The sequence below is a fragment of the Phaenicophaeus curvirostris genome, chromosome 16, assembly GCF_032191515.1.
Source record: "Phaenicophaeus curvirostris isolate KB17595 chromosome 16, BPBGC_Pcur_1.0, whole genome shotgun sequence".
NCBI classification, from domain to species: Eukaryota; Metazoa; Chordata; class Aves; order Cuculiformes; family Cuculidae; genus Phaenicophaeus; species Phaenicophaeus curvirostris.
In genome coordinates, this window is record NC_091407.1 from 6,103,170 (window position 1) to 6,121,955 (window position 18,786).

Below are 18,786 nucleotides of genomic sequence, written 5' to 3' on the forward strand. Positions count from 1 at the left end.
GTTACTCTGCATGAGACAGTGACCTCAGCTGGTTGTCAATGTGTGTTCTTGTAGCCTGTGGCAAATTAAAGACATTTAATTTTTTTTCCATTATGATTTAAACATTGACTTTATTTTATACTGGTCAGAAGCTGAAAACTTTGTTGTCTGGTTCAGCTAACACACTACACAATGTTTATGTCTGTGAACCCTTATGCTCTTAAATCCATGTTCAGGCATCTGAATAAATATGAATTGATCTTCCTGCAAACTGAGCAGTGGAAATACCCATGGTGGTCAATATTTAATTTACAATTGTTTCCTTCTGTTATTCAATATATTGAAAACATCTTCATCTATATTATATTGCAAGTACTTGTGTAAAGGAACTGGGATCATAACAGTGCAGTAACTTTTATTTTGCAAAACTAGAATCAAATTTATAGGATGAAATAAAATGAGCTGGATAGCTTAGCATATAAATTATTTCCCACATCAGAAACATTTTGGCCTCTGCAGCCCCTTGGAAATGTTTGCTTAAGACATATTTGGGACTAACAAGTCTGCCATGTGTCTGATGCAGATAACTACATTGCAGTGGCCCTGATAGCTAACTGTGTGTCTACAACACTTCAGTCCTGTCACAGACCATCATAAATACTGCTGCACATTTTCAGATCCAAATTGGAATTTAAAAAAAGTCTAATACGTCGTTTAAGGTATTGTTTTTAGAAATATTACTTTGCTTTAATAGGGACCTTTTAGGTTAGTCAGTGTTCCCATAAAGAAAAATCTTTTTATCATTAACATTCATAGAAGTGAGGCTCAAAGTGGTAATCCAGTTTTTCATGAGATACTCTTGAAAGAATATGAAGAAAATTAAGTGCTTTCCTGTGGATTTTCCCTTTATGGTTAATCTCCTCCATGTGCTAGTCCTCTGCCCCAAGAGCAGATTGTGGACTAGGTGATCACAAAGACAGCAGTTTAACCACCAGAAATCTGTGTGAACCATTAATATAAACTCATATGTGTTTATCTGGGGTTAAAGTGAAAGACATGGAGGAAAGAAAAATGTGCATTAGGTTCTTGTGTGTAATATTAACTTTTCTGCCTGTTTTCCTAAAGAAGTGAGCCTTTTTTTAGTGATGATTTGTAAACATGTCTCAGGTCCATCTGTCTTTCTCCTCCAACAACATTTGAACCACGTGGCTAATTTCAGTGAGTACAGAAGGGGGAAAAGCCAAAGATGTGACACTTCTAAGATTTGTGAAAATTGACCGGCTGGGAAGAGGAAAGAAACTGTTAAATATGAAGGAAAGTCTGTGGAAATGAGCCTTGAAGACTTTGTGCAAAGTGGAAGGAAAGACAGAGTCAAGGCATTAAGGGAGATGTTGAGAACACGTGCTTTTTTCAACACAAGGAAAATCCATTATGAAACTAAAATGAGAGAAAGCCAGACTTGTATTTTGTAAAACATTTCTTGCTGTATGCAGCTGTGTGCTATGAGGAGCTTCAGCAGCAGAGATGAGCAGGATTTTTTATTTGTTTTTGATCCTTCAGAATTGCTTTCCTTGGTTTTCACAGTGACTGAGAAGTTAAGTGCAGGGTAGTGTAATGCATCTTTGTGGAGAACGTGTTGAGTGTGAGTTACTTCAGGATGTATGTGGTAGGAAACAGGATTCAAAAGGACTGTCATTCATGTTCTCAGGTGATAATTTTCTGTCTGTAGAGCAAAGCTAGGCAATCCTTTAGAGAAAAACAGCGCAAACAGATCTGTTTGCTGATGAACTGTAGGTCAAATAAAATCTGACATCCAGTCAGAAGCAACGTGTCCTGGCTTGGAGTAACTTGCACCTGTTTTTCATTACGACGTTAAAATTGGACTGCAACTGTGGGAGCTAATTGAAGTAAAGCTTTGCGGGTTTGCGATTTGAAGGTCTGCAGATATGTGCTTCCAAATAGTGCGTAATTGCTGTGCTCTTGTTGGGTATTCCTGAGATCGCTACCAGATCAGCAGTTTTTTTCTGTAATGCTGTGATTACTAGATATCACAGAATGAATTTGGAAGTTTTCCTCACTAGGATTGCAGAATTGCAAATTCTGACCTACTGGCAGGGTTGGGTTGTTTTTTTTTTTTTATCATAGCTGGAGGGGAATGAGAAACTGGACTAAAGTGAACAGGAAACAAAATATGAAATTGCAGACGAGAAATTGCCAACTGGTGTCAGTGGAGCTGGAGGATACTCGGGCAGGGATCCAATGACAGAAGCGCAGTGAATATAAAGTGAACAAAAACTCCTTTTTCCAGTACATCGATTGAAGACAGAACAGCAGTTGGATCAAAAATCAGTCAGGATGTCTTCCTTGAAGATCAAAATTGAGGGACGATGGCATATTCTTGACAGTCATTCCATTTTATGCTCTTTCATTGCACACTAGGGAGCTGAAATTTTTAAGAGCTCTTGAGCTTCATCATAAAAATCCTTTAAAAGTTTCACACACTTGTATTCATTTTACAGAAGACAGTTGCCATTATGTTGGACATTTTTAGAGTTGTTTTGAGAGAATCTATCCAAGCAGTGGCTTGGGGACTCTGTCCTTGGCTGTGACCTTGCATAAGCAAGAAGTCCTTCCCAGGTGGAGGGGCTGCTGGAGGTGTTGCTAAGGGCAGATAAGCTGCACACAGCAGCACAGGTAAATGCCACACGCTGTAGCTGAGGGAAAACAGCAAATGCAGTTGCTTCCAGGATTGCCAGTTTGATTGTCCTAATTAGATTAGATCAAGAAGAGAGGCAGAGAACAAGTTGCATGCAAGTTTCCTGCTGCCACTCTCTTTAGTTTGCTGCACAGTTAGGGTGATGACTGGATAAAATAATTTATGTGATGATAGCCAGAGTGTTTCTTAACACTTTACGTTCTCCCTCCTCCCCTGCAGCTCTCGCTGATGTTTCCAGCAGGCTTCCCTTGGCCCCAGCTAAGGGTTTTATTTCTTCAACCTTAACCTTGCAGCATGAATCAGATCAGAAGTACACGGGGCTCTTCTGTTAACAGATTTCCTTCTCTGATTGCCAGAGCCAGGAGCAGTGGGACACCTGAGTTTCACGGAGATTCTGGACACGTCTCTCAAGGTCAGCTGGCAAGAACCTGTAGAGAAAAATGGCATCATTACAGGCAAGTATCAGCTGCTATCTCCTTTTTTTTTTTTTTTTTTTTTTTTTTTAAGCGTGTGTATCATTGCAGTGAAAAAATGTGTGCGTAATAGAGCATTTAGGGAGAACTGGCTCCTGCGAGCACTGGTTTCCTGATTCCTCTTTTGGGTAATTGAAATGTCAGCTAGGGCATGTTATCGAAAGTACGGGTCCAATTACTGGCAGCTCATGATTGTGGTCACTGAAAAGGCAGTCTGTGTTAGAAATCGGCTCCCCATGGAGTTTCTGGTCTTGTTAAATCTTCAGTGACCTCCACCTGTGTTACTAAATTGCTGAAACTTTGTCAGACAGTGTTTGGCCTTTGCCCCAAAGGTGGGGGGTTCCTCCATAGAGTTTACAGCTGCAAAATCTGAATTGGCATCGCTAAGATTTGCAATCAAGAGCAAGCCTGAAATCAGCAGTGTCCTTCCTCTGTGATCAACCCGTCTGGCTGTGGACTGCATGACAGAATTTGCATGTCATTACTTAATTTTGTATAAACCATCGCAAGGGTTCAGAACTCTCCTGTTTCTCGTTGATGAGCTTGCTGTTTGACAAGCCATTTTTCTATTTACTGTATGCTAGTGCATATACAACATCAGCAACTTCATTACTTTTCACGAAGGGAGCTACAAATAGTTAAGAAAATTCTAGTTCTTATCAACAGAGGCAATATTGTTTTCATATGGGAAACTATTACAGCTGCACAGGGTGGACATTCTGTTTAACAAAGGCTTTCAAGGATTTTGAAGTGCAAGAAAGCTCCCAAATTTTAAATTACTGGAAGTAAAAATCATAGTTGGGAAGGGAGAAGATTATTTCATGTGGATCACATTGAAATGCTTTTTTTTAAAAAAAATATTATAACTTGTAAAAAAGAAATACATTGTAGGAGTTAAATGATAATCAGACTTTCTGGCCCCTGAACATTGAAATATTATATCAGTCTGATTTTCTGAAGCATTTTAATTTTGACAGGTCTAATTATTTTGATAGGACTTGCACTTGTCAGTGTTTTCTCTGTGCATCCGTAATATGCACCATTTGTACATTTGCTGTGTATTGTGGAGTCCTTATGCAGAACATCTTATGCCTTTATACCATAGTAACCTTCCTGAAATATGCATTTATTTAAGCGGTTCAAGAACAGAAACTAATGACTTCTGAAAGCAGAGTAGTATTGATTCAGTGAAGATGGCCAAAGCCTTCAAGTCTGAATGCTTAAATGTAGGTACCTACATCCAAGTCTAGCTAAGTAAGATGATGTAATCATCATCCTTGTTAAGCACAAGTAAGCAGCACTGTGCTTAGTGTTGTGGAATTGCTTTGCTAGAAACAAGCTGCTGCCTCACAGAATGGCTTGAAACCCAGTGGAGCATGATGATAGATCGTATTATATTTGGGGCAAAATATTTCATAAAGAATTAACTCGGGAAGCTCTATTGTTCATGAAGAAGCATTAGTGTAAAAAATGCCCGGCAAACTTTATAAGGAAAAATAAATGTTCCTAATGAGGCAGGTTGCATTTGGACTACAAGAAAAGAATAGCAGAATTGTTCGTGCCCTTAGTACCTTACAGGTTTATGGAGGGCTACTTGGAGATCTGAGCACTTAGGGAGGCAATTATTCATCATTTCTGTTCATTGATATCTTTACTGGACCTTCTTGTTTCATGCAGCAGAGCTGGGAGGAGGAAAGCGGGGAGGGTGGTGCCCGGCAGCCAGCCTGCTCTGGGAAATTGCCCATTACTCTTGCTGTAAATTTCCGTATCTTCCTCGTTCGCTCAGTAAACGTTGATTTATGAGGACCTGGATGTAGACGGACAGTTTGTGATTGGGTGTACTGCTCTCTTGTAGAGAATTTACTTCAGATCAACAGAAAATTATTTCTGAAACTCCTCTGGTCATTAGTTTCCGTTAGGCAGCGTTTTGTGGAGAGGGTGTCGTGCCAAAGCATACAGGCAGGCCCTGTGGCACCTTCCCTAGTCTCACTTACACCGAAGCCAGAGGAAACACTCTCAGCCCAGACCACTGGGCTCCCCGTGTGCGTTTCTGGCAGCGATAACGCCTGTAAAACAGAGAGAGCATTTTTACCAACCACATGTCCTAAAGTTCTGCCCATCTGTCAGTCATTGTGGCTTAAGTGCTGTTTGGAGGGACAGTGGATGTAGCTCCTTTCCTTCAGCGTTTTTTTCACCTGTTTTTGTTATGCATGCTTGCATTTGGCTTTGTGTCTGCTCGGTATGTATGGAGGTATTTTTCAGTAAATGAATACATAGAGACTAAGCGTCTAATGGGTGGGAATGCTGGGTCTCATCCCTATAGTCACAGGGGCAAAACCGTAAAATATACGAAGAATAATCAGCAACACTTGATGTATATCCAAAGCTTGTCTAGATGGGAAAGAAGATATCTCAATCATTTAAGATTGCCTCGTGTATGCTACATGAAATTTTCTGTTCTTTGCAAGCAACAAATCAGGAGAGCATTAGAAGTTCTGTTGGAAAGAAGGAAGAGGCACAATTGCACCTCCTTTGGACTCTTCCACCTTGCCGTATCTGGAACAGACGGCACCTATGGATTTTGGAAGAAAGGGATGTTTGTGGTGATCATTCTGCTTGCAACTCCTTCATACCTTTTCACTGACCATCAAATGGAGTGGAAAGCAATCCACCACCTTTCTGTTCTCTATTAATAAAGGCAATAGAGTCCTTATTTTTCAACATATTAATACAGATTATAATGTTGCCTGCACTATATCAACTCTAATTGCTGGTAAATGATTTTCAAGCCTTTTCAGAGAGCATCAAAGCAACACGATATCTCTGAGATATTGGTAAATTATTGATTTAATTAATACCCATTGTGACACTTACTTAAAACCGGTTCCAGAGGAGCATTCAGGAGTATTTCCCCCTCCCCTAGGTAGTGCATAGTCAGACACGCGGTTGCAGTTTAGCTGCAATTGTTGAGGTATCACCTCTCTTTACCACTGTCCCCACCATAGTTAGTAATTGTGTCAGGACTCAGAGCCCATTTTTGTGCAAAAATAGGTTAACAGGAATCTCTGTCAGTGATGACAGCTGGCACCAGAGGAAGGATAACATCTCACACATCTCAAACTCTTGCAGAAATATTTGTCTCATAATGCTTTGAGTTCATGAGATGACGTTTTCCTGTTGAGCAATACCATAAGGTGTTTTGTTACTTCAGTTTGTATATGTCAATCAACTTACGTTAAACGAAAAAAAGGAAGGAAAAAACCCTCAAGCCCCACACTGGTCAAAAATCCTCATCTCAAATGATGGAACAGGAACCCAGTAGGGAGTTTCTCTAGCCAGCTTGCCTCATGCGTGGTTCACTCAGTAGGGTTCCTTTCTGTTAGTCCTTTTCGCTCACTTCCATTTCACAGGCATTCAAGAGCTATATGTATTTTTTTCTCCCCTTGAGTGAAATCACAAAGAAAGCTGCAATCAAGCAAACTTTTCAGACATGCTCTCTGGAGACTGGCACTGTAAGGTTCAAAAGGGTTCAAACGAGAATAAAGTGGGCCTGGGCGGGAGGAGGACAAGCAGATTTGGAGATAAAATTGAGTAAATCAGACAGCAGAAAGTTTCAAAAGTTCTTAGAAGGCAAATGGTTATCAAAGTGATAAAAAGGAAAGCCTGGCTGTGAGAGAAGAAGGTCAGGGTGAGTGCAGTTTTGGACAATGCATTGGCTGCACTATGGATTTGAAAGAAAGGATAATGATTCACCTTGCTAAAGGATTTGTGTGAGGAACAAGCAGTGGGGAGTAGAGGTTTTTGAGTTCCTGGAAGATTCCCACAATGTTCCTACCTGGCTGTTGTCGGATTTGTAAGTATTTCTGGATATACAGCAGTGAAGGTTACTTCAGCCTGTAAAGGGAGTAGCCCTACGAAGCACGTATAGATTTTTAATTAGATATTCTAGCCAGAGAAATGATGGTGTGTTTTCCAATGTTTCTTCCTAGTTGCTTTGTAAAATTCACAAAATGGAAGTCCACCCTTCTGTGAGATTATCCCCAGGTTTCCTAGCCATTTTATAGCAAACACAATGTAGTCATAGAAAAAGAGACGGCGTGTTGCGACGCCGTGTCCACTGCCCCCATCTGGTAGCTAATGGGCAGGTGATACCCCATGGGGGAGCTACATCAACTACTTATTGGAAATAACAGCATTAGAAAACTACTTGGGTATTTTAGCCAGTGTTTATTTCTATTTTTTTTTCTGCTTGTACAAGGTGGCCATAATGGAGTAGAGTAGGAAACAAGTCATATGGCCATTGACCACAAGCAAATCTTGCAGAAGCTGGATTTTACCAGTCTCTGTGTTATTGTATAACTGTGCTTTAGAAGAAAAAGTAGCCCCCGCTACTGCTACAGCCCCCTGACTTCTGTGTAATTGTTTTTCAGAGTACCAGATCTCCTGGGAGGTATATGGCAGGAACGAATCTCGTCTTGCACGCACACTACCCAACACGACGCTGGAGTACAAGCTCACAGGGCTGTCATCTCTCACCACCTACACAATTGAGGTGGCAGCTGTGACTGCAAAAGGGAGTGGATGGGTCACGTCCTCCACCATTTCTTCTGGTGTGCCCCCAGGTCGGTGAAACTGCATGAAACAAATAAAAATGGGCTGATTCTCTAGGTTTATATGTTCAAAAGATCACGAAGTACGTTGGTACAGTAATAAGAAAAAATGATTTTATTTATAAAGTATTGAATTCCTTCCCACATAATTTAAATTTAATTTTTAGAAGTCAAAGTGTTAACGTGAACACACTTGAAATGTGACATTGTCAGAAACTTGAGGCTGTTTAAAACAAATACAATAAAAAAGTTGTAGAGATAGCAGAAGGAATGGACAAAGTAATAAAGTTGATACAGTGCAGAACCTCTTGACATTTACAAAGTAACAGAAGAATGAAGCCTGCATCAATTCAAAAAGTGTTACTTTGGAGGAAGAAAGGAGTATGGATCTTGTTAAAAAGGAGACAATTTTCCATTTATACGTGGTGTAGATTACATCACCTATGAGAGAACGCTTGTATAATGATGCTAAAATCTTATTTACAAGATCTGGGATTTGTGGCTTGAGAAAGATTTGCGAGGCAGTAGTCCTGTACTGCATTGTCTGAGTTACCATTTGGGCACCTGTGAATTTAAGCCTTTTTGCACTTCAGTTTTAAGATTCTACACTCTTCCTCATCCCATGTAGCAAACAAACTGAAAAACCAATTCATACCTCAGACAGTTTCAGTTAATTTATGGGTTATAGAAGCAGACCTTGCCTAAGCAGAGTGGTTAGTGTACATCACTGATGGTGGTAATCCAGTTTGTCTCTTTTCTAGTATTTTTGAACTTTTCTCTGTGTCTTGAAATATGCTTCCCATTCTTTTCCCTAATCATAGGTAATTGTGACAAGTTGTAGACTGGATCAATGCCCTGCTCCCTGTTGCTAGCCAGATAACAGCATTATCCTGCTTGGTCAGAGTTAGTTTATCGATCCTAGTTCCCACAAACGTGAAGTAAGAATCAAGAAATATTGTGTATTCATGCATACCTGAAATATGTGCCAAAAAGCTGCACATTTTTTTGCCTGTTGCATTCTCACATAGTACAGTTTTATGAATGATTACTGATTATAATAGTAATTTCCATTACTTAGAAATGCAGCTGCTATTGGGAATTTATTCTAAACAATCTATATTTAATCACTTTCCTGAGCTTGCTTTTGTTGATAATTCAGATAATATTAAAAATGTAAATGCTGCTGGAAGCTTGACTGCTGTGAGGCAAAGATCTCATCAGGGCTGCAGATTTTCCCTTTAGGTGGTCACCCTCTTTATTTGCTACAGAGATTTTAAAAAAAAATCATCTGCTTTATTCAGGCATCAGAAATGCCCTGTAAACCCTATCTATTATAGATCAGTGTAAGAATTCTAAAATCATCCCCATACACTACCCAAAAATAGGAGTATTTTTCTGTTGTTAGTACATAAAATTGTATGTACTCAAAGAAGTAAGTAAAAATTGTCATTTAATTCTGGAGATACAGAAGAACAGTGGAATTAGGTGACTTGGTGAGGGACTGGCAGATCTGCAGCTGAGAAGTACGTTCCCCCTGAGCCACCACGCTTTGTCTGTTGTGTGACTTCTCTAAAATAGTAGCTGTAATTCCATAGATGAGCACATTCTTTTCTCTTTTGATCTGTAAAAATGTAGTGTATGCTCTGGCCAGCAGAAATAGTAATACTGGATGTAATGATCTGCCAAAAAGGTGAAAAAAAAAAAAGCGCACAGCTTTAGCTCTATTTTAATTATTACAGAGATATTTTATATGCCGAAACATTGAATGTCAGCCTGTGTTATTAGGCCCTAGACAAAGAGCGTTTCCACTTCTCATTTGCATTTCAATTTCTTCAGAACTTCCAGGTGCCCCAACCAACCTGGTGATTTCCAACATCAGCCCCCGCTCTGCCACCCTTCAGTTCCGACCGGGGTATGACGGCAAAACCTCCATCTCCAAGTGGATAGTCGAAGGCCAGGTATGTCTCTGATAAATAGCTCTTAATTAAGTTCCTGAGGCGTTAAAAAGGGTCCAAGTAGTGAATTGCTGTTTGGATTACAGTTTTTAGTTAACGTTGGATCAAAGCTCCTCAGTAAATGGCCTAGTGGTAGCTGTTCCTGAGGTCCTGGAAAGGTTGGAGTGCTAGGGAACTTGAGAGGCTTAATTGAGAAATATCTGTACGGTAGCCAGTGAGAAGAAGGTCATGCAAATGCTGTTATTTCCATTCACAGGAACAAAGGACAAATATAATATATATATGCGTGAGTGCTTATCCTTTAATAATTCACACGGATTTTTTTAAAACAGCTTTGCTGTTCAGAAGGACACCAAGTACATCGTAAGCAACATGTACAGCAGAGCTTAAGTTGATCCATTTACTTGAAACAGGATTTGAAACCTGTGTTTAGGTTCTGTTAGGTGTATTTTCAAACCAGATGCAAACCTGGGCTCGTTACTCAGAGTCAGAAGTGTAGGAAGACATGCACTGAACAGTGAAGGTACCATTATTCATGAGACTGAGTATATTTTTCTATCTTGCAATGGAATATACTGAGGTTTTCTATCCAGACCTCTAGATATGAATAGGATGAATTCTCTTCTTCATCAGCTTTAAACAATACCCCTCTTTTTGCTGTCATTATGCCTTGGAGGAGTTATCTCTTCCTCATTTGTTTTCCTGACAGATGAGCTTTGCTTCTTCCTTTCCACCCACAGATCTTTATAAATAATATAATCTGGTTTTAAGACCAAATGTTGGACTTCTTAAATCACCGTCACCACTTAGACATGTTGATACAATCACTTCACTTGGTAATGAGATTGTTGTGAACAAGTTGGTACATTTTGTACCGTTTACATACGCATTATTGCATATTACAGAAATAAACACTGAAATCCTATGATATGGTGGCTTGGCACTTTCTGAGAAGAATTTTTGTGCTGGAGCACAGCGTTGGTATTGCTAGGAATTTGTTAATTTTGTGAGTTGCAGAATACCACTGAAGTGAAGTAGATCCGAATGCTTTAAAACTGCAATAATAATTACCCTAAAGTTCGTCTACATTCTTTAAGAGCCCCTGGTACAAATAGTGGTTGAAAGGTTCTTGGTGCATGGAGAGGGAAGGGAGAATCTCTCTTGTTCTCAAATCCTTACCAACAACATCTCATGTATTGCTGGAAAAGTCAAGGGGCTGGTGGTGTTGATAGGTCCTGGATGCAGGAATATTTGCTCCATTTGGGGAGGGAGCACAGCCAAAGTCTTCGTGGAGTCTGGGCAGTTCTTTTCACCACAGCTGCTCTGCAGGTTTTTCTGCACTGTACCTCCCAGCTGAGCTTTGGCACAACAAAAAATGTTGTTCCAAGTGGATTAAATTAAAAAAAAAATCTTGCTCACATGATTAAAAAAACTTTTCAGGTAGGCAGAGAAATTGGTGAATTTGTAAGGATACAGCAAATTCTGTTTTCAGGATGACACCTGCACATAATCCTTTGTTCACAGCCCTTTTCTGCCAGCAACTCCACTCAAACTCTTTCTCTGCTGAAGTGCAATTTCACAGCACCTTTAGCCAATCTAAACCAGAGCTCTCGTCCTGCTCCTGTTCCCTCCCCTTGTCTCCTCATGACTCTTACCAAGACTTTCTTACTCCTGCCTTCTGTATGCACTGATTCTGGCATGATTGTATCCAGAGCTGCTACGAGACTTGATCCAACCAAGAACAAACGCGTTTCAGACAGATCCGTTCCCTGTGCAGGCTGTTTGATCCGAAAAGCACCATTGCAGGGGAGGGGACGAGAAGGTGGTAGCAGGAGCAGAGATGGGGGCAGGAATCTTGGCTGCCATTGACCTGCCCTCTGGACTTCATGAGTTTTTCTGCTTGCCTTTCAAAGATATACAAGCTTTCACAAAACAACCCCTAGTGACACTCTGTGTTCTCTCATACCTTTCATGTATTTGTTCTAAGCAGTGGTATATCTGTGCTGGAATGCACACCACTCTTTCAGCATCAGTGTTGTACCATAATTGTTCCTGAGGACTGTTAGATTGAAGGGCAGTGGTGACACCCAACCTACAGGAGTACTTTCTAAACAAAAATACAGGCAAGACTTTCTCCTTTTGGATCTTTCAATCACTGGCCCAATGCTTTTAGTAGCACTGTTAAACATTTCATGCCTTAGCGTTGTATTAAAAGCCACTTAAGGCATTGATTTGCATACTGTGAATTTAAAAGAGGTGGTATTGCTGGAGCGATAAGATCACATTTAACTATAAAACGCTAATCTGTGTATTCTAGTGTACTTCACAATTAATTGGTTGAATTAAAAGATAAAAGTTCTGACCAGGCAGATACAGGGACCGCATCTCTGTCCATTCCTGACTTTTTTGACCGTTAACCTTGAAAATTTGCAATAAGGTGCAGAGTAGCTGAAAACAGCTAATAGCTTGGGAAGAAAATCTGTTGTGGTTTACTAAGACCTTGTACAGCATGATCCTTCCTGGAAGGAGAATAACTGGGTCAGTGTTTTGCACAGGCTGTATTTCTGCTTTCAGTGGGTTCATGACAAAGCATGACTAACAAATTCAGGGTCCTGACATGTACTTCATCTATTTTCCCCTCTGTTTGTACAGTTAGGTGAAAGCTTTGAGCTGGGCATCTCGTATGTATTGTCTTCTCTACCATCTCTATTAGGAATATAACCTTTACTCTGACTGTCAGAGTCCTTACAGGCAAACTTCAGCTAATTTATATTCATATATACAAATGACCTCCCACTAATATGTTTTTTCTTCTTTGTTCCTTGATAAGGGCAGGTCTAAAAAATGTTCCAAATATTCAAGTTTGGCTAAGTGCCGTTTTTTAAGTCTGAGGCTTCATGAACAATTTGGATGAAAAACACAGCTGAGAATTCCATTTGATGTGAAATTGTGTACATCTGGCCTTGGCTGCTGTGTTTTGTGCTGGGGTGTAAATTCATGGGAGCCACTGTGTAACTAATTCTCAATTATGTCAATGAACATGAGAGGAGAATTGGGTCTTTAAGATTTTAGTGTTGGTAGATACTGAAATATCAAGCGTTAAAAATCCCATTTCTGTGTTTCTAGTAAAGCTACATTCTGTTCTTCTGAAGGGATTTCTTAAAAATCACTAGGCTGGTTTTTTTCCATCTAGACTCAGAGGACTGGAGGAAACTAGATTTCCAAACAGAGAATAGAATTAAGTACCATACCAGTGGCTTTTAAAAAATATTTCTAACATTGTTTTTCCATTATATACAGTATAGTCAAAAGAGAAGGAGGTCTAACATAATATAAAGGTTCTGCTGACACTTGTTCATAGGGACCAGCAGTAACTGTCTTGTGGCATTGACTCACACAGGTAACATGTTCATCCCCAAAGAATTCTGTAAATCCTTCCAATCACCCTGTACTCTCAGATACAGTTACATTATATATCGTAGACACTTTTTTTCTGGCAATTTGCAGCCAAGAACTGCTCTGAATCCCTGCTGTTATTCACCTGGTTTTCTGTTTGCACTCTCAATGTGCTGCAGTCCAGTTGCAGCTTATTTTTGTCGTGCTGGATTTTTCCTGGTGTTTTGTCAGAAGAAGTAAATGACAATATCACGACTGTGCCTTGACCCGCAGCATCAAGCTTTCCGGTGGGTGATTAAAAAAGATGGGCTCACTTCTGCAGAGGCTAATTTGGTTCTTTTGGTTTGTTTGTTTGTTTTTTCTGGTGATTAATGTTATTTTGCAGACAGGAAAAGACTTGTGGAAGGGCTGAATGCCATGTGTGAAGAGATATTGCAAGTCGTGGAGTCATGAGTAAATGGGCTAATGTGGAGAGGCTTTGCTTAAAGCCTTGCTGCTGTTTTTAATGAGATTTTGAATGTGTATCGTGGTAAATGGTAGCAGAATTGGAAAAGGGTATTTCAAAGTAGTAAAACCTTTAAAGTATTATTGCTGTGTTTGCTTGTAAAGCTGCGAGTTGGGAAGACATTGTAACTTTAACCACAATTTTATCTGGTTTTGTGGTTCAAGTCAGTGACCCAGATAGGATTCATCCATTGTATGAGGTGATTCTCTTGGTGTCGTTTTTACTTCAGAGCTGGTAAATAAAGTGTCTGAAACTCTGACAATTTTATGCCTTTGCCAATCTTTAAATCAAAAATGGCTGAATCGATTTAAGGGTTTTGTAAGGAAAAAAAATGCACCCAGGCTGACATCCTGTGAACCGAATTTCTCCCAAAGCGATTTCAATGCGTGAGTTATGGACTTCTATAATGAAAACTCTGACATATCTTGAACTATAGTAGAACACAGGGTACCTCTGTAATGTGCAGAAACATTGTGGTTTCCTTTCCTACAGTTAGTACTTCCTAACTGTTCGCAATTTTGTAAGCCTTACTGTCCTATACAAAATATGGTAAATGATTTTTCATTCAAAATTGTAATTATGATTTTTGGTTGCAATTTCTTTAAAGTTAAAATTCTGCAATTTGGCTTGTTTAGTGCCTCCCAACAGAAAATGTTAAGTCACTTCAAAAAATATGTCACATTATCCTTTTATAAATGGAGAAATTAATGCATAGAGAAGTAAAGAGTTCTGACATCACTTCCAATATTGTTTTATACTGTCTCATTTCTGTAATAATAAATGAATATGCCCTTTTATTGGATGTAATGCCTTGGGAGCAGCTGAGAGATGGGAATGAATATGCGCTAACTTGTGATGGCTGATCATTACCGAGAATTATATGGCAAGTCTCGGTGGACCATAAGTGTTTTTATTGTGGCAATCCTGGGGGCCTCCTGAGGATTGTGACCCAATTATACTGAGAATGGTTAAGATGCAGAGTGCATTTCTTAAGGAGTTTTTATGCCGATGGTAACAGAAAAGCAGTTGGTGTTCTTATCTGCCTCCTCAAACAATGCACCCAGGAGTATGTGCGCGTCTGTCAACAAACATAATCCTTTTCTGAAGTTTGCATACACTGTTATTCAAAATACATCTACAAGAAGCAAAGCTCCAAATTAACTTTATTTTATGCAGAGTAGCTCATAGTGGACTCTCTTGCCCATCAAAGAACTCTTCTCCTTACCATCACCCGTAGTTCTTTTTGCTCCATGTGGTAATCCCTCTATGCTCTGGTTCTTGAAACTGATACTTTTCCTCTGATCTGACATCAGAGCGCTTCATCAAAAATAATTTCCTTTTCCTTCAAGAGCCTGAAACTTGGAATCTAGTACAGACCATGCAGAAGTTAAAAATATAGAAGTCCATCACTGGAAGTTCTCTTCTCAAACTGATTTCTGAGATTATTGCTTAATAAAAGAAACTTGTTCTGAGTAACATTGAACTCAAATTGCCTGGCCATATCATAGAATAGAATCATAGAATCACCAGGTTGGAAAAGACCCATCGGATCATCGAGTCCAACCATTCCTATCGAATACTAAACCGTGCCCCTCAGCACCTCATCCACCCGTCCCTTAAACACCTCCAGGGAAGGCAGAGGTCATGCAGAAGTCACCAGGCTGTTCACCAAGCCTACCCTACAGCCATTCAACCTTCAGTTCTCTTACTTTGGAAGAACTCCCTACTCAAGCAACACTCTCATAAAATATACTACTGATTTCAGTAGAAGATCTGACCCTTTGAGTAAGTTTCCCAAGTGCTGGCACCAGATCCTGGGAGTATTGCAAGGTGTTATTCTAACTAAAGAAACTTTCTGATCTGTTGTTCTTAAAATCTTTTGCTGAATTGCAGAACTATGCCTGTGGCTGAATTTTTGCTACCTCTCTGTCCCTACCTTGCAACAGAAATTTATCTAAAATTGTTTTATTTGGACTGCATGTGCTGCTGCTTTGCCCAGAATCCCCCACCTCACAGTACAGGTAGAAGCAACCTGTTCACCAGCAGCTTCTTGAACTCAGGAACAAATGACATGCCAGGCTTCGCTGGCATCTGCCATTCCCTCCTCGGCTGCACCCATCATTCCTAGCAGGGAGAGCATCCAAAACAAAAAAGGTGTCTCCTGAGATAGCTTTTGAGGGCTTTGCTGTAGTCCTGGGCACACAGAAGCTTTCACTGATTTTCAGTCAGTAAAAACTCCTTAATATTTGCACCCTTGCAGCCAGCTGGAAAAAGTCTAGCTGCAAAACAGGCGGGAGGTTTTGGACACCTCTCAAGCTTGAGTCAATGTCAATTGTTCATAGCCCTGCGGGCCTCTGGGTCTGAACCATGTGGTCCTTAATGTGTATTAATGACCTGCCTGCTGCTGCATAACCATTGAAATCTGTGGCCTTTTTTTATATTTTATCCTTTTTTTGGCTGTGTAAAAAATATTTTTAAAAGCTCTTACTGTTCTCAAAGTACAAAAAAATTACTAGCTCACCACTGGAGGTTATTTGCAGCCTCCAAAGCACCGTGGATTGGTGCTATACAATTACTGCAGCACTTTGAGGTGATGCTGTTAAGAGCAGGGAGTTTTGCAAAAATAAGCATTTACTGTAGTCTTTCTACAGTATTAAGCAATAACTCTTTTTAATAAAATGTTCCTTGACTGAAAACAACCCTCTCTTCCTTTCTTTGTTCGTGTTTTTTAAAATCCTCTTCATCATTTCTCTGGTCTCTGGGTTCACTTCAGGGCTGCTCTGTTTTACCATGCAGACCTGTCTCAACTTGCTTCCTTTAAGCTTCTGCATCCATGGACTTCAGTAAAATTTATGGAGCTCACTTGGGACTTGGAATTTTAAAAGGCCTATAATCTTCCCTGACATCTATTTCATACATTGTTTGGTACATGGCAATGTCCTTGATAACCAACAAGATTGAAAGGCCCATCAAGACCCGTGCAACCACATCCCTGCATGCAAGCAGTCTTCTGCTAGGAAGATCACAGAGGCTTCTTTCCACAGTTCAACACAGAACTACATAACTTATTTCTTTGGCCTAATTTTCCTTGTGTCATTTCTTCATGCACAAACATAAATATGCAGCACATCAAGTCCTGGGTGAGCAAAGAACTAAAACATCTATAAATAAATCAGGCTGCTCTTCCTGAAAGAAAAAAAAAAAGAGTGAATGAAACCTAATTTTCTATTTGAAGTACTTGGGGTATGGTAGATACTTTGGGCTATGTTGCCTGTTGAGTGCTTTGACAGTGTCTCTGGATGTAACTGGTATACAGAACTCGTAAGGGACCTGTATGAAAAAGATTAAAGGAAATAGCTCTTTACACAGTGGGTTGTGAGCTTCTGGAACTTGTTACTACAGCAGTCTGTGGGAGTAGATAGTGTCAGTAGGTTAAAAAAGGATTAGGCATCTTCATGGATATTAAGTCTGTAAACAGATACTGAAGGGAGTAGCTGCCTGCGTGCCCTCTAATATCAGCCCTTGACTGTGGATACCAGGTTGGAGTGAGGGAATTGGACTGCGAGTCCAGCCCTTGGTGGTAGGATTGAAACACCAGAGTGAATGTGCACAGTGCTAGGGAATTAGGGAGTCTTGTCTAAAGGTCCCCTGTGTTTCACCATCTGTGAATCTCCAAACTGAAGCTCAGCCATCTACCACCTCCCTTCTATCTCCTCTTACGCACTCCTACGGTGGCTTTTACGCACACAGCGCCTGCTGATGCTGTCATCTTCCAGGGTCACTGGTCAGACATTTCTACGATGCTTTGTTGACTTCCTTTTAAGTCCTGATTCATCTTCATTTTATCTGCAGAAAGCTGTATGGAAAGTAATCCTCTTCATTTTCATCGCCGTTTTGTCACTTCTAACATGGCTGTAGCTGAGGGACTATATTGGGCAAGGTGATTAATTAATGCGAAGAATTGTACTTGGAAAAGTCTGGTCTAAGTGCAGACCAACAGTTGAGGTTAAAACACTTCTGTTCTTTGACTTTGTTCTTGTTTCTCTGTCTGCATTTCTCTGGCATTTTGCCTCCACCGAGACTTACTTAGTATGCATCAGTTCCTGCGAGTTATTATCAAGGCTGTTTTTCATTTTGTTACATTACTACTTGATACTGAACGTGGTATTAGCACTCTCATACTGTTTTTCTGGAATAGATCTTACCAGTGACGTCCCAGTAGGTACAAGGAAATTTGGCTAACTTGGCTGTGTTGTTGCTTTACAAGTAACTAGTGCCTTGTCATTTATCTTTTCACTGCAGTCGTGACACATTGCAATAGAGGTTATATAGATAAGTCTTTACATATATAAAGAGAGTCTGTTTTGTATTCCTTCTTATCTTTTCCACGTACAGGTTGGTGTACTGGGTGATGAAGAAGAGTGGGTGACTCTTCATGAGGTGGAGAATGAACCTGATGCTCAGATGCTGGAGGTACCAAACCTTACTCCTTACACTCATTACAGGTAAGAACAGCAGGTAATTAGCTGCAGCACGAAAAAAAACCTGAGTAAATAGCAGCAATGAACAGCTTTCCTAATCAGAAACAGCTGGCTGTGTTTTATAATCTGAACAAAAGGGAGAAGGTTTGCTGTTTTCATAGTTTATACTTAAAATTACCTGTCTGATATTGTTCATTGTAATTTGCATACAATACAGTTTGTAACATTAAAAAGAAATCCAAGTGCACAGTGAAATGCTCTTATGAGTAATTGATATCCTGTGTCTTCCCTCAGCTAAAGGGTACACTGACATCAGTCAGTGACAAATCAGCTGTAGTTAAACTGGTGCAAACTTGTACTTATATATTTACATCAGTTTAAACATTGTTTTATTGATTTAGCTTAATTTGGTAACATCAGTTAGATGAAACCTTTGTTTATAAGAATTTACCAATTTAAGCTTAATAGATATATGCAATGCTTAAACTGATTGAAGTGAATCTACATTATGGGTGCACCCCAGTTAAACAAGATTGATTTTTAAATCGATTCAATTCAAGTGATGCGTTGCTTTAGTATAGACAAAATTTGAGGTACTCAATCCTAATGAAAAATGCTTCATGAAATAGCTTGCTAATGTAAAGGCTGGTTGCAAGGAGATGTAGTGGCAA

The 18,786-nt window shown here is 39.8% G+C and overlaps 1 protein-coding gene across 2 annotated transcripts in view; it reads left to right on the top strand.

Annotated features, from left to right (window-relative positions):
* The window catches only part of SDK1 (sidekick cell adhesion molecule 1), a 396,340-nt gene that overhangs the window by 291,681 nt on the left and 85,873 nt on the right, over positions 1-18,786 (top strand). For both annotated transcript variants that reach the window (XM_069870517.1, XM_069870518.1), the window contains exons 20-23: positions 3,052-3,150; positions 7,599-7,790; positions 9,615-9,736; positions 18,030-18,139. In XM_069870517.1, the coding sequence (XP_069726618.1) occupies positions 3,052-3,150; positions 7,599-7,790; positions 9,615-9,736; positions 18,030-18,139 (523 nt within the window). The remainder of the gene's footprint in view (positions 1-3,051; positions 3,151-7,598; positions 7,791-9,614; positions 9,737-18,029; positions 18,140-18,786) is intronic.